Raw genomic sequence first — 16,990 nt, 5'->3', positions numbered from 1 at the left:
TACGTTCATGTTATCATAGTGGGTTATAGATCTACTCAGGCTTCTAACTGCATTCCTGTAACAATCATTTTCATTATTTACTTCTCTCCTAATATTATTCCTAATACTAGACACAGTTATACCAAAGTTATATTCTACATTCTCCTTCTGGGTACTCTTCTTGGCTAACATATCAACTTTATCATGAAGGAGTAATCCAATGTGTAATGGGATCCATATTATTATTATAATCAAAAAGAAGCGCTAAACCACAAGGACTATACAGCAATTGTACATTAATTCCTTTGTCCCTAATTTTTGAGTATCTATACCTGGCTTCTCCAATGAGCATGTTGTTGGAGTCATTATATGAGTCAAGAGCCTTCAATGATGACATAGAATCAGTAATGATGATAGAGTCAAGCTCAGTGTTATAGGTTAGCTTTAGCGCCATTAGGATTGCAAACAATTCAGTTTGCAGTGTAGACGCCCAGGTGTTAATTCTTATGCCTAACTCAACAAATTTATTATGGTTCTTAACTAGGGAGGTGGCAACAAGAGCAGATGCAGCCCTGCCAGAAGACTCCTGTTTAGATCCATCAGTGTATATAACTTGTGATAACTTATTACTACCAGCTAGGTGAGAAATTTCTTCTTGAGCAGTTGCTCTAACAAGAGATTTAAGGAAGGGATTACTAGCAATGAGCTTCTTGGGAGGGACTTGTAGGTATGTGATATTAAATGAACACATCTTCCACGGAGGGGCGAAATGCTCTTGTTGCCTACAGTGATACAGTTCATGAAGGTTATAAAACTTAATGCAATTGCACGTTTTCACAATCCATTTAGATCTGTGTGTATTTACCTCTAGACACTTGGTAAGATTCATTGTGACAGTGTCTGGTTCGTTTCTCAACATTCTAATACCGAGTACAGTGTTAATCTCAACAATCCTATCACTGATACTAGAAATACCAAGCTCCTTCCTCATGTTAAGAACTTTTGTAGATCTGGGACAGCCAAGAATAATCCTGAGAGCTTCATTTTGCATTAACTCCAAGGATCGGAGAGAACTTTCTCTAGCTAATATCAACATGGGAGCAGCATAATCAATTAAGGACCTAACATAGGCTATGTACATCATTCTCACGATTCTCACATTAGCACCATAGTTGGGATTGTAGCCAGCAACAGCTTTGAGAGCATTTAGCCTAGCTTTGCATTTCTTGTTTAGTTGTGGTATAGTGGATTTGTTAAAGGGTACATCTACACCAAGATATCTGTAAGTTTTAACGTAGCTAATAATTTCACCCTGCAAATAGATGGGTGTGGGATGTCGTTCGCTTGTTAATATCTTTGTTTTAGAGGAAGATATTATGAGGCCTAGTCGATTGCAAATTGCTTGAACTTCATTAAGAATGGTATTCATCTTCTTATGCCCTGTTGTATGGATCATGATATCATCAGTTAGTTTAATATGTTTATTATGCACCCCATACCCATCCTGTGGGCGGTAGTCAAAAGATTAGAGGTACATAATTGGTCCAGGGACTGGACCCCAAAGTGTTGATAGCTGAGCAAGTTACAGAGGTAATGAACTCATAATTTACAAAGGTAATGAACTCACGATTTACAAAGGTAATGAACTCCAGGTAGGTCTAGTCACAATTATGACAAGTTACAAAGGTATTTACAGAATCATCAGCATAGCTTATAGCTATATGTTTAGGTGAGGCAGGTAGAGCATTTAGGAGAGCATTAATCAGAATATTAAATAGCATGGGACTAAGAACTCCTCCCTGCGGTGTACCTAAAGACATTTCTTTAGAATCACTTCTGAAGCCTTGGTAAAGGACAGAGTTTAGTTTAATATGTTTATTATGCACCCCATACCCATCCTGTGGGCGGTAGTCAAAAGATTACAGAGGTACATAATTGGTCCAGGGACTGGACTCCAGAGGATACTCTATTTGACAGGTATCCTATTATCCAGCAGAGTAAACTACCACCAATATTCATTTTGGCTAGTTCATATAGTATAACGGTTCTGTTCACAATATCAAATGCAGATTTTAGATGAAAAGTGGTAAAACTAGTAGAGGTGTGTGCAGTGAGAAAGGTGGAAATACAGTTCTGCACACTTTTACCTTTCATGAACCCATAGAGGTAGGGGGAAAGTTGGTGTCTGATTCTGTAGTACAGTCTGTTAAGTATCATTTTTTCAAAAGTTTTACAAAGACAACTAGTTAAGGAGATCGGCCTAAATGTATCAGGCTGTTGGGGCTTAGGGATAGGCACAATGAGACTATTGGTCCAGGAAGTAGGAAGAACGCCCTCAATGTAACTGAGATTATACAGTGCCAACAAAGGGTTATCAGGCACGTGCCTTAGAGTTCTGAGAATATCATAGGTTATACCATCCTCTCCAGGAGCAGTTGATCGACCTTTAGTTAATGCATTATCTAATTCATACTCGGTAAAGAGGCAATCACTCTCATCAATATTTTGGCTCATAAAATTAATCAGTTTCAACATTTCTTCAGAAGTACTCTCTAATTTTTTTCTAATATGAGATCGAAGGTTTTCATGCCTGGATGTTTTGGACCAGTCATTTATGAGGTCATTTGCTTTTTCAAGAGGAAAGGGATGAGCAACATTGCCTTTGTCAGTGAAATAATTGAACATGGAGAAAAGAAACAACAGTGTGTTACTACTGAGGAAGACGAGTGACTGTGCTACTTACAGGACGCCGCATCGTCAGGGTTAAGAGAGGCTGTAAGACTTGTCACCTTCATCGGAGCTCTACTCTCTCTCCTCACTCTCACCATCACTCTCACCATCTTCACCTGCTTCAGGTGAGTTCACCGGAACTCTCTTCCACTCTTATTTAACACGGAATTTTTAAATCTATGGTTTTTTCTCTCTTTCAAGGATAATTGTAGGTTTATTGTTGACCGTATTACCCATCGTGTGGGTGGTAGACAGTGGATTACCGAGGTGCATAATGAGGAGACTTTGTTAATAATGTCAAGTACACTAATTGGCTTGAAATAATCATTTACAAGCTCATTGTTATTAGATTGTTTAATACAAACTGGAGAAGTTGCAGAAGCTACCAGCTGATGAAGGGAGAGAATGCAAACCTCGGTGAGATTCCCTCGCTTGGAGGCCAAGGAAAGGCTTGGTCTCCAGGCTTGGTCTCCAGGACGAAACATTTCCCTGCTGGTCAATATTTTTCCTTATTGTTTCAAAGAATATTATGATGGCAGCTTAACTATTGAACTAACAGTAAATGAAGGAGAGAGGGACATATGTCGCAAAACTAACTGTCATTGCAACTAGTTTACACTGTGTGCAGAGGTGTGTGTGTGTGTGTGTGTGTGTGTGTGTGTGTGTGTGTGTGTGTGTGTGTGTGTGTGTGTGTGTGTGTGTGTGTGTGTGTGTGTATATATATATATATATATATATATATATATATATATATATATATATATATATATATATATATATATATATATATATATGTCGTGCCGAATATGTAAAACTGGTCAATTAGCAAGAACTCATTTAAAATTAAGTCCTTTCTAAAATTTTCTCTTGTACGTTTAAAGATATATTTTTTTCAACAATGTTAATGTTGAAATTTTTAATTTTTCACCAGAACAATATTAGAAAACTTACCTAACCTTATTATAAAAAGAACAATTTATTTTAACCTAACCCAACTATATATATTTTAGATTTGTTTACAGTAATTTAATACTAAACAAATACATTGAAATATATTTTTTTCGTTAGGATCAGAATGATTTTGGCGAAATTATTGCATACACAAATTTTCACTTGTCCTATATGGCAAGATGAACGTTGCTATTTAAGCCAAGATCGCAAGTCCTGCCTATTCGGCACATGTAATATATATATATATATATATATATATATATATATATATATATATATATATATATATATATATATATATATATATATATATATATATATATATATATTTCTTTCAACAGACAGAGTAAAACAACTGAAGCTAAATCATGTTTATAAAATTGCTCACAAACAATGTCCAGAATATCTTGCTGTCAATTTTGTCAAGGTTGGGAACCAAAGCAATCATAGTACTAGGGGGAGAGAGCACAACTTTGTAGTACCCACAGTCAGTGGCCAGGCTTCAAACACCTTTTATTGTACAGCAATAAAGGAATGGAACAGACTGCCCGCACATGTCAAAGCCAGTCATAGCATGAACCAGTTCAAGAAGAGTGCCAAAAGGTGTCTGATGAATGTAGCTACAGAAAGGGAGGGGAATGATTTTCTATTTTTTAGCTAACATACGTGTAAATTTTACCTTATTCCTAGTAATGACCCTCGTGTAGTAGATAGTCTTAATGACCCTCGTGTAGTAGATAGTCTTAATGACCCTCGTGTAGTAGATAGTCTTTTTAGTATGATAATAAAATGTTATCTTCATTATAGAATAATAAGAAAATATTATAACCTTTATATTATAATAATAAGGTAAAAGGACCCCAATTTATTTATTTATTTATTTATTTATTTATAATTTGAGCACACTTACAGAGGTACAAAAAAAAATACAGATAAGAGCAGCATGCCAAAGCCACTTATACTATGCATAGCATTACGGGCTGGCTTAAAATTAACTTAAGATTAACTAAGCAATGATGAAATCAGTGAAAAACATTAATGTAAACTGATTACTATAAAGCACAAGTGAGTATTACAAAGACAGGTCATATGGTTGCATGCATTGTTGTAAATTCAGTAGAATGGAGTATTCTGTTAGGTAGTGAATTTAAAAAATAATAAAGTTAGATTGGGTTTTAGGTTTAACATTTATGTGATATAATTGTGAGAAACATTTAAGATATACAATTTATAAGGTTCAGTTATTCAGTATTTATTTGGTTTTGGGTGAGTAAGTGATCTTTGAGAAGAGACTTGAATTTATAAACAGGTAGTGTTTCTTTTATATTAACAGGTAATGAATTCCAGATTTTAGGGCCTTTTATGTGCATTGAGTTTTTGCATAGCGTGAGATGGACACGAGGAATATCAAAGAGTGATCTGTGCCTTGTGTTATGGTCATGTGTTCTGTTGAGGTTGGCAAGGAGATGTTTGAGGGGAGGGTTAATATCAGAGTTGAGTGTTCTATGTATGTAATAGGTGCAGTAATAAGTATGGATGTTTTGTATGGTGAGTAGGTTGAGTGTATTGAATATTGGTGGAGTGTGCTGCCTGTAGTGAGAATTTGTTATCATTCTAACTGCAGCCTTTTGTTGGGTAATTAGTGGTCTGAGATGGTTACTTGTTGTTGAGCCCCATGCACAAATTCCATAGGTGAGATAGGGGTAAATAAGAGAGTGATATAGGGCCAGGAGGGCTGACTGTGGAGCATAGTACCGTATCTTCGATAGTATGCCTACAGTCTTGGAAATTTTCTTAGAAATTTGTTGTATATGTGTATGAAATTTGAGTCTATTATCAAGGTGGATTCCTAAGAATTTTCCCTCTGTTAGCTTTGTGATAGGTGATCCGTTTATCATTATGTTAAGAGGGACATCTGTAGCTCTGTTACCAAACTGAATGAAGTAGGTTTTGTCAATGTTTAGTGTAAGTTTGTTAGTACTCATCCAGGTAGATATTTTCTGTAATTCGGTATTTACAGTATTGGCTAGCGTGACTGGGCTCGGGTGGGAGAAGACGTATGTTGTGTCATCAGCAAATAGTGTGGGTTTGAGTAATTGAGAAGCATTTGGTAGGTCATTTATGTATAGGAGAAAGAGAAGAGGGCCAAGGACACTTCCCTGTGGGACACCAACTGTAATTGGTTGTGCAGAAGAGTTTGCCCCATTTGCGTACACATATTGGCTTCTGTTGCTGAGGTATGACTTGAGGTAGTTGAGGGAGTGCCCTCAATGGAAATAAGTCACTCTGTCTGACTTATTTGGGTTATTCCAGGTTCTCTACTATGCTGCTATGTATGATAATTCTATGTAACTGTATTTGTGTATACCTGAATAAACTTAGTAACAAACCGGCCGTATCCCACCGAGGCAGGGTGGCCCAAAATGAAAAACGAAAGTTTCTCTTTATAAATTTAGTAATTTATACGGGAGAAGGGGTAACCAGCCCCTTGCTCCCGGCATTTTAGTCGCCTCTTACAACACGCATGACTTACGGAGGAAGAATTCTGTTCCACTTCCCCATGGAGATAAGAGGAAATAAACAAGAACAAGAACTAGTAAGAAAAAGAAGAAAACCCAAAGGGGTGTGTATATATATGCTTGTACATGTATGTGTAGTGTGACCTAAGTGTAAGTAGAAGTAGCAAGACGTACCTGAAATCTTGCATGTTTATGAGACAGAAAAAAAAAGACACCAGCAATCCTACCATCATGTAAAACAATTACAGGCTTTTGTTGTACACTAACTTGGCAGGACGGTAGTACCTCCCTGGGTGGTTGCTGTCTAATTATATATATATATATATATATATATATATATATATATATATATATAATATATATATATATATATATATATATATATATATATATATATATATATATATATCTCAGTAGTAGTAACCAGTTACCAGTACCGTCTGACTCAACGATCAACCGTCTCTTGAGTCACGGTCTTTCATATTGTGCTGAGTTGACACTATTTCAAAACACCCACTACGGGGTACTGGCCAGCCGGCTAGGCAGTATTACGAGTGTGAGCAGTGAGATAGGTAACGGCTGCGGGCTCCCTCCACATAACAGCAATTATAGTATTAACAGCCTACGTGAGTATTTCTACCCTAATCCACGTATCGAACTCCCACATGATAAATGGTGTGCAGCGGTGTGGAGCGTGGATTTACGTTTTTAAGGGTAATTCAAGGCGTTTGAAGGCTGTTTGTGTGAGTAGCGCCAGGGTCAAAGGTGAGTCTCCAGCCACCAGACTACCCTCACATACCACCCCGAGCCAGCCAAGCTGACTCCCCTCACAGCTTTCATCCTGCAAGCCTGTTGCAGCCGTTTCAAGCTTCCTGGCTTAGTTCGTGTGCTAATTGCTTCAATCTCCGAGGGGTTGACCCGGATTTTGCAATTAAGCCAGTCAGTAAGCCAGACTGTGGAAGTGAACGCCAGTCAGCCTATCATCCAGCCTGTCTCCTGTCATCCAACTGCTCCTCCGTGCTTTGTGCATCGTTACACGTCTTCCAGTCATCCATTCTCGTGGGGTAAGCCAGTCAGCCAACCCAGCTTCTAACCCAGCTGAGAGAGAGAAGTAAGCCACGCAGTAAGAAGTAAGCCAGATTCCTCTGAAGTATTGTTTATATCGCTTTGTGCTTCCTGTTGGATGCTAAGAGTGGTTTTCACCATTCCTGTGGCATAGAGTGGGTTAAACCATCTGTGGGTGAGTGGGGCGCGCGGGAGCCTCCCCGTCCCCCCCCCACCACTCTTCCCCCCACTCTCTCCCACCACCCGGGGTGCGCGGCAGAAGCAACCACCCCACCAGCCATCCACTCATCTACCTGTGGTTGTTTGCACCCTTGTACCGGGTCCTAGTACTGTTTTGGCTCACATAATTGGTCAAGAGATTGTAGCTGGTGCCAACGAGATAAAGCCAGTTATGTGAGTTCGCCTAGAACGCACATTTCTTCCGACAACAGTGAATGTAGGAGGCTAGGAGGCGTCATCACCGCGCGGGACACCATACCACTCATCGCCCGTCTCCTACTCTCGACTTCAGTGATAATTTCTTGAGACATTTTTCTTGCATTTAAAGACATTTGCGTGTGTGAGACATTTATAGTAAATTTGCTTGTGTACTCTAAACCTTGTGTTTTTCAGTGTAAACGCAGTATTCTTTGACTCAGTATTTTTTTTACAATATTTTTTCAGTGTTTTCACTTATCTTATATTTTTCTGCTGTGTTTTTCTTTATGCTACTCCTGTCTGTAGTAAGTATTATTGTGTAGTGTACCAGTCAGTCACTCTGTGTGAAGTGATTCATTTTTTTTATTGTATTCTTTCAGCGTTGTATTCTACAGTGATATTCACCCCAGTATACCAAATTTTCCATTTATTTCTATGTGTCATTTTTTTTCGTATGCCAACAGTGTCTCATTTCTCTAATTTTTTCGCAGACTGTGTACCATTATTTTTGCCAGCAAATTTTTGTCGTATCAGTCACAGCAAGATTTTGTATCCACAGTAGGATTTTGTTGTAAGAATATTTAATGAAGTGTGCTTCGTCACTGTAAGTGTTAACTTACCTGTTTTGTTCCTGTGTTTTATTTTATTCATATTTTCATAATTCTTGAACAAATTCACTCTTGATGCAATTTCAATTACTTTTAACGTAAAGTGTTTCCTTACTCTGTTGAGTAAATTGTTTTGTCTAATTTACAATTAAGAGTTAAAGTGTTCAATCAGTTTATTTTTTTTTCTTCATAATTTTAATTCATTATTTTACCTGAGTTTTCCCAGTGCAACTTTATTACTGCAGTGATTATTTCTACACCTTATTTTGTTGCATTTGTTCTGAAGTGAATTATTTTGTTGAACTGTTCTGCAGTGAATTCTTTTCTTTTATTGATATTTTGTGCATTATATTTTAATTTTGTCTATGCATTCTTAGAAAATACTTAAATTTCCCAGTTTACAATTTAATAATTTTATTTTACACTTTCACATTGATTTAAAAATTTTAATTAATTAATTTCTTTATTAGCAAGAGTAAAGACAGCTCATTTTGCATTTAATTCAGTCTCCAGTAATATTTTTACTTGTATATTTCAATGTAAATTTTTTTTTTGCCAATAGTCCTTTAAATTGACTTGTCCTTTCTCTTGCAGTTAGATATTATTCTGCAGAATTAGTTGTATATCTTTTCATTTCTAGAATTTTATATCATTTTTATTGTTCATTATTTTTGCCTTATTTGTTCTCGTGCTACTTTGCCATTATGTCTCACATACCGTCAAGTGATACTTTAGTGAATGTCGACACTCAGACCTCTCAGGCTACTACTGCTGGCCCTGTCATCAGTCCTCACAGTTCCTTACCGACTGACAGACTGACTCAGACACCGAGATATTATAGCTATACTCGTGATTCCCTTGATGCGTTACCTTTATTCAATGGCCATGTACATAGTCTTGAAGCATGGTTTGCAGCCATTCGTTCTCGTGCTAGTGCTCTAGCTGAAGGTCCTCCTTCAGAGGAAAGCCTTATCAGACTTGCTAAAGAAGCTCTTTATCGATCTCCTGCTGCTGTTCACGTTGTTGATCTCCTTGATATGCGAGACTTCAGGAATCTTACTAGGTGGTCACAATATGAGGAACTGATTCGTTCTTTCCTTGTCCCAGTAAAAACAGCTGATCCATATGTCGTTCTTAGGGAACTGGTGAATGCTACACCCATGAGTAATGAATCGTTGAGTGCATTTGCTGTTAGATTAGACAAACTTTTATCATCATTTATCAATGCTGTCCAATCATCAACTTTTCTCCCTGAAGAGGCTAAACCATTTACAGCATCAATTGCTAAAATAGCAGCTTTTGGAGCAATTAAAGAACTAATGCCACCTGCTTCTGTGTGTGCTTATGAGGCTGATCCTCCAACTGTAACGATGGAACCACTTACAGCCTTAAATCATGTACGTTCCTTGTGCCCCCAGGGTACTTTCCCTTGTATTAAAAGTAATGTCACAAATATGCCTCAGTCTGCACCACCTCTTGTTTGCGCCACAGAGACAAATCGTAGTCGTCAACCATCTCAGAGATCACCAAGAACCAGTGTACAGAGTCGTTATACACCTCGTAGTATTCATAGTACATTCAGTAACCATAGTCGGCGGAATTGTTACAACTGTGGTTTCCGTGGACATATTGCAATTAATTGTCCTGATAGTTACCCAAAGAGACGTCGTACTGATGATGAGTACTCAGATCTTCCTTACTGTACTTATCATAGAATACATGGACATGACACATCTGAGTGTAATGCTCTCTATAACCTTCAGTACTCTAGATCTTTCCGTGGTCGTCCCAACCGCAGAACCCGTCGAGGAAACAGATCTCGTGGTTTTCAAAATAACCAGAACCAGGCTCATTCATCCAATTCTCAACCTAACCAGAACCAGGCTCGATTTTCCAATTCGGGGGAATTCGAGCGCCCCAGTCAAACCGTCCCATGGTGACAGTAGGTGATAATGAGTACACCATCCCCGTTCACAACTCCTTTGACGCCTTAAGCAGTCTCGAGAATGACAACCCTGCTGAGGTTGTTGCTTCACATGTCTCTGATACAGATGATTTTGGGGATGGAGTAGAACAAGTCTTTTCTGATGACAATCCACCTTTTTGTTTGCACATAACTTCCAATGCAACCATAGGCCCTATAGTGCAAGCATCTGTTTATAATGCGCCCGTTCAATTGTTCATGGACTCTGGTGCGCAAATCAATATTATTAGGTCTAGTTTGTTTAAGGATAAGAAGTTACGACATGTCCTTCTTGTAGAACCGACTCCTGTGTCCTCCCTTAGTGGAGTATCTGGTTCTCACCTGCGTGTCCGAGGTACGACTGCCCTAACCTTTTCTATCCAAGGTAGAGACTTCACTGTTTCCTTCCTTGTTGTCGACCAGATTACTTTCCCTGGTGACCTTCTACTGGGATTTGCTTCCATGCGAGACTTACGCATTGTGCTCGACCCTTATCGATGGCATGCACAAATTGACGACTTGATCGTTCCATTCTGGGGTTACCAGCTTGGATCAGAAATCTGTTATACTGCTGCAGAGTATGATGTACGGATTAAGTCCTTACAAGCTAATGCTTTCTCCAGTAGCGTACCCAAGCGGTCAGGCACTGGTAATACTGTCACTCCCATCAGTGTTCCACCTATACCTTCAGAATTGCAGGATAGTCCGATGCCTCAAGTGTCCGAGGACGCTCAGATTGCCTTGAGTGCTCAACCTATCCCTGCAATGCCTGCTAGTTCGAGTAGTAGTTTCTCCACAGGGGACGCCTTGTCGGAAAACAATTACTTGCAACTAGTAATGCCATCTCTTGTTGATGTCACATGCCGTCTGCAGAAAGACGTTTCTGTTGCGGCTAGTGCTCTCACTAGAGTGTCTGTAGTTGTTCCTAGTGTTCCAGATGGTGATAACGTCCTAGTTGACAGTGATTCCTGCAAAGTAAAAGGTCTATTTGTTGAACCATCCTTACATGTTGTAAGAGATAGTAAGATCCATTTCTACCTGGCCAACACTTCTGGCCACAGTGTTCGCCTCAGAGCAAATACCAATCTTGTTGACCTTGTTCACTATCCTTACCCTGTTCAGGTAGAGGATGAGTTGTCACCTGACCAGTGGGTCGGTGCTATTTCTGCCGGGGAGACCTCATCCACTCCACTGGATCAATCTGTTCCACCAGTTGAGGAGAAAGACTTAGCTCCCACTGACTTCCCAGATGAAGTCAAGCGTTTGTTGACTCTGTTGAACAAACGTCGTAAAGCCATTGCTTTACCAGGTGAGAAGATGGGTATAACGAACTTATTGTCCCATCGTATTCCACTTGAACCTGGTACTAGACCTATCTACATACCTGCGTACAGAATGCCTCATTCACAAGTTGCTGTCGCAGAAGAATTGATCAATCAAATGCTTGATGATGGAGTTATTGCACCTAGCAATTCACCTTGGAATGCACCCTTGATACTAGTACCTAAGAAGGATGGTACTTGGCGTCCAGTAATTGACTTTAGGAAGTTAAACGCAAAAACCATTCCAGATCGCTTTCCACTCCCTGTACTGGGTGATCTTTTACGTAATATTGGAGATAACAAAGTCTTTTCAACCCTAGATTTGTTACAAGGGTTTTGGCAAGTCCCTCTTCACGAGGACAGCCAAGAGCTAACCGCATTCTCCACTCCTACAGGTCATTATCACTACCTCCGAATGGCATTTGGATTACGATCTTCCCCTATCACGTTCTCAAGGCTCATGACTAATATCTTTAGAGGTCTCATAGGTAATGCACTTATGGTGTACTTAGATGACGTAATCGTCATGTCTAAAGACGTGGATACACACTTGAAAAGACTTGATGTAGTACTTGGTAAGCTTGAAGAAGCCAATTTAAAGATCAAACTGTCAAAATGCCAATTCTTCAGATCAGAAATTAAGTTTCTTGGTCACGTAGTCACTCCTAGAGGGGTTACGACTGACCAAAGTAAAGTAACTGCAGTACTAAATTTTCCAACTCCCAAAACTGCTGATGCCGTAAGATCCTTTGTGGGCTTAGCAGGTTTTTATAGAGCTTTCATTGCCAATTTTTCTTCCATAGCTGCTCCTCTAACTGAGTTGCTTAAGAAAGATGCTCCTTTTGTTTGGACCTTCCGTCAAGAAAGAGCATTCCAAACTCTAAAAGAAAAGCTAACTTCTGCTCCAATTTTGAAATTTCCAGATTTTTCTAAGCCTTTCTATCTGACAACTGATGCTAGTTCAATTGGCATAGGTGCCGTACTAGCTCAGAAGACCGATGGCAAGTACAACGCAGTTGCATTTGCTAGCCGAGTCCTTACAAAGGCTGAACGTAATTATACAGTAACTGAGCAAGAAGCTTTAGCAATAGTATGGTCTTTAAAGCACTTCCGAGACATTATTTATCAGTATTCTGTTCATGTCTTGACAGACCATGCTCCACTGATACCCTTATTCCAGAACAAACAACCTACTGGAAGGTTAGCTAGATGGACCTTGACTATTCAAGAGTTCAATCCCACCTTTGAGCATTTACCTGGCAAGTCAAATGTAGTCGCAGATGCCTTATCGCGACATGTTAGTATAGTAACTGCAGACCCTCCATTTAGTGCTGAAGATGTAAAGAACGCTCAACGAACAGATCCCATGTGGTCTGGTGTGATTCGATTCCTGCTCCAGGAAGATCTTATTCTGACTGTGAAGCCGCCAGCACCCATCAGTGACTTTCTCATGAACCAAGAATTACTGTATCGAACAGCCGAGTTGGGTACTCCAAGCAGAAGAGTATACCAGTTAGTAATTCCACAGTCACTAGTGAATGTAGCCTTACAGCTAGTTCACGATGTACCAGGTGTTGCACACCCTGGTATGGATCGTTCAGTAAAACAAGCCAGATTGAAATACTTTTGGCCTCGTATGGCAACCGATATTTCTGAGTATGTTAGGAAATGTAGTGTCTGCATGCAACATAAAGGCAATGCTAATGGTCCTAATCCAATCCAAGTGTATCCAACTACTAGCGAACCTTGGGAAAGAGTTGCGCTAGATTTGTTAACTAATTTCCGATGTTCCCTCCAAGGTAACAAACATCTGTGTGTTATGGTAGACCATTTCACCAGATATTGCGAGGATTTAGAAAAGGCATATGATAGTGGATAGGGGAGCAATGTGGCAGATGTTGCAAGTATATAGAATAGGTGGTAAGTTACTAAATGCTGTAGAGTTTTTATGAGGATAGTGAGGCTCAGGTTAGGGTGTGTAGAAGAGAGGGAGAATACTTCCCGGTAAAAGTAGGTCTTAGACAGGGATGTGTAATGTCACCATGGTTGTTTAATATATTTATAGATGGGGTTGTAAAAGAAGTAAATGCTAGGGTGTTCGGGAGAGGGGTGGGATTAAATTATGGGGAATCAAATACAAAATGGGAATTGACACAGTTGCTTTTTGCTGATGATACTGTGCTCATGGGAGATTCTAAAGAAAAATTGCAAAGGTTAGTGGATGAGTTTGGGATTAGATTAGATTTTGCCACCGAAGTGGCTAGTTTATTGTGCACCCCATATCCATCCTGTGGACGGTAGCGCGAGAGCATATGGATACACAAAAGGCCTAGGAACTAGGCCCCAAAGGGTTAACAGGAATACATAGGTACAGTGGATAGGTACAGTGAAAAGATGTCTTCGTAAGGTGCTACACAGGAAGAGAATTAATTTGGAGGAATTCTGTGCAGTGTTGGTGGAGGCAGAGAATCGGGTAAACAATCGCCCTCTGTCATACATGAGCAACACTCCTGACGCGGAGATCCTGACTCCCTCTCACCTAATATGCGGACGAAGGTTAGAAGCTGCACCTATCTATAGATAATCCTGAGGGAAGTGATGAGGATTACAATAACGTGACCGTGTTCAGTGATAAGTTCAAGATGTTAAATAAGGTAATTACTCATTGGTCCGATGTGTGGCGTAAAGAATATCTTCTTACACTACGTGAACACTTTTATGGTGCGCCAGAGGCAGTAAACCGACAGAACATTCAACCAGGTGACATTGTGTTAATTGATACTGAACAACATCGAACATTGTGGCCTCTGGGCAAGGTAGTTACATTATACCCAGATGCACAAGGTGTTGTCAGAAACGTCAAAGTGTTGTGTCGTGGTCAGGAAAGTTTGCGTACCATTAATAAATTAATTCCCTTAGAATTAAATGGTGTTCAATCCAGTGCAGATGGAAATCTAAGGGGAAGTGACACGAGTGATATTGAAGATACTGACCGAGTAATGCAAGAAGAAACTGTAGTAAGACCCACTAGGAAAACAGCAGCGCAATCTAGAGAGAGCTGGAATCGTCTCCTGGAGGAAGACGCAATTTAAGTCGTCTAACAACGATTTCCGCCCGGCCGCAGTGTGGAAATTATTTAATTTCCAAAGCTATAGTGCCTAATAAGTGCTTAATGTGTTGATTTGGGTCAAAATGTATTTGTATTTTGAATGGAACCAACTGGGTTCCCGCTGCGCCTGCGCAGATGTGCGGGAGTATAGGTCGAGCTGGTGCACGAGGTGGCGGCAGTGTGGGGGTATAGGTCGAGCTGGGGCACGAGGTGGCGGCAGTGTTTTGAATGGGTTTAAGAGGCTGTGAAACATGGGACCAGGAAATTGGCGTTCACGGCAGCCTAAGGATTAATATAGGCCTCATTTCATAATAGGAAGTGTCGTAACTGTTCCTGGTGGAGAGCGAGGGAACGTGATTTACGGGACCACCGTAATAGTGGTAAAATGAGTGAATAAGGGTAGGACCGGTGGTGACTGGCGCGTCGCCATGGACTGGGTCCCGGGGAAAATTACCCTTGGTTTAATCATCACTCATCGGTCTCAGATCTTAATGGAGTGATCTCTAATGTGTATAATAATTATGAGACATTATATCATCTTGTGAATTGTAATTTAATTAATGATACTAACGCTAAGTTAAGAGAATGCGTGAAGTGAAATAAGTCGCCTTGTTCCGAGTGAACACGCTAGACCACGTTGTTCCCGTCCCGAGGAAAGTGAAGTTTATTGAGTCACGACTTCTAAACCAGGACAAACCAACGGATACCTCGTCCTGCTGGAATAAGAACCGTGCCGGTGTAGCAGGACATCGAAATGAGATGGTGAATGGAGGAAATAAGGAGTATCAATCACCCACAGTTAAGTAACCCTTCTAGTTATAGCAGACTGATACTGGCCAGTTAGGTATGTTGTAATTGGATAGGTTATGGGTGATCCAGCTACATCAAGTGACCACCAGAGTATATCTGGTAAGTGGTGGGATTATATACAAGTGTTTTTCCTTGATGGATATATCCATGTGTAACCTACCCCCCCCTTCATTCAGTTACACTAATATAATCTATACAGTCCACAATTAATTGGTAGCGCCATACTTGTGGGTGCTATCCAATCTATACTGGTCTCGGATAGATATGGATAAGATTGTGAGGCCGAAGGCCCACCTCCAGTGACCAGGGGTGGTGAAGTTTTCTCACATATCTACACGGGGTGACTACGGTAAACAATATAGGGTTGTCTCCCAATGAGATTACTTGTATGTATATAATGTTGAGGTACATACAAGTAATCATCCCTATAAAATTTTCCATAGATGGGATCCATAGCAATTGTACATTAATTCCTTCGTCCCTAATTTTTGAGTATCTATACCTGGCTTCTCCAATGAGCATGTTGTTGGAGTCATTATATGAGTCAAGAGCCTTCAATGATAACATAGAATCAGTAATGATGATAGTCAAGCTCAGTGTCATAGGTTAGCTTTAGCACCATTAGGATTGCAAACAATTCAGTTTGCAGTGTAGATGCCCAGTTGTTAATTCTTATGCCTAACTCAACAAATTTATTATGTTTCTTAACTAGGGAGGTGGCAACAAGAGCAGATGCAGCCCTGCCAGAAGACTCCTGTTTAGATCCATCAGTGTATATAGCTTGTGATAACTTATTACTACCAGCTAGGTGAGAAATTTCTTCTTGAGCAGTTGCTCTAACAAGAGATTTAAGGAAGGGATTACTAGCAATGAGCTTCTTGGGAGGGACTTGTAGGTATGTGATATTAAATGAACACATCTTCCATGGAGGGGTGAAATGCTCTTGTTGCCTACAGTGATACAGTTCATGCAGGTTATAAAACCTAATGCAATTGCACGTTTTCACAATCCATTTAGATCTGTGTGTAAAGGTAGAAAGTTGAAAGTGAACATAGAAAAGAGTAAGGTGATGAGGGTATCAAATTATTTAGATAAAGAAAAATTGGATATCAAATTGGGGAGGAGGAATATGGAAGAAGTGAATGTTTTCAGATACTTGGGAGTTGACGTGTCGGCGGATGGATTTATGAAGGATGAGGTTAATCATAGAATTGATGAGGGAAAAAAGGTGAGTGGTGCATTGAGGTATATTTGGAGACAAAAAACGTTATCTATGGAGGCAAAGAAGGGAATGTATGAAAGTATAGTAGTACCAACACTCTTATATGGGTGTGAAGCTTGGGTGGTAAATGCAGCAGCGAGGAGACGGTTGGAGGCAGTGGAGATGTCCTGTCTAAGGGCAATGTGTGGTGTAAATATTATGCAGAAAATTCGGAGTGTGGAAATTAGGAAAAGGTGTGGAGTTAATAAAAGTATTAGTCAGAGGGCAGAAGAGGGGTTGTTGAGGTGGTTTGGTC

The 16,990-nt window shown here is 39.8% G+C and overlaps 1 protein-coding gene across 1 annotated transcript in view; it reads left to right on the top strand.

Moving 5' to 3' along the window:
• The window catches only part of LOC128702029 (corticotropin-releasing factor receptor 2-like), a 64,309-nt gene that overhangs the window by 40,973 nt on the left and 6,346 nt on the right, over positions 1-16,990 (top strand). Inside the window, exon 5 of the mRNA XM_070091769.1 lies at positions 2,725-2,834. Within this exon, the coding sequence (XP_069947870.1) occupies positions 2,725-2,834 (110 nt within the window). The remainder of the gene's footprint in view (positions 1-2,724; positions 2,835-16,990) is intronic.

Source organism: Cherax quadricarinatus, chromosome 37 (assembly GCF_038502225.1).
Source record: "Cherax quadricarinatus isolate ZL_2023a chromosome 37, ASM3850222v1, whole genome shotgun sequence".
Lineage (NCBI taxonomy): Eukaryota > Metazoa > Arthropoda > Malacostraca > Decapoda > Parastacidae > Cherax > Cherax quadricarinatus.
Note: the sequence above shows the minus strand (reverse complement) of the source record. Positions and strands in the feature narration are given on the sequence as shown.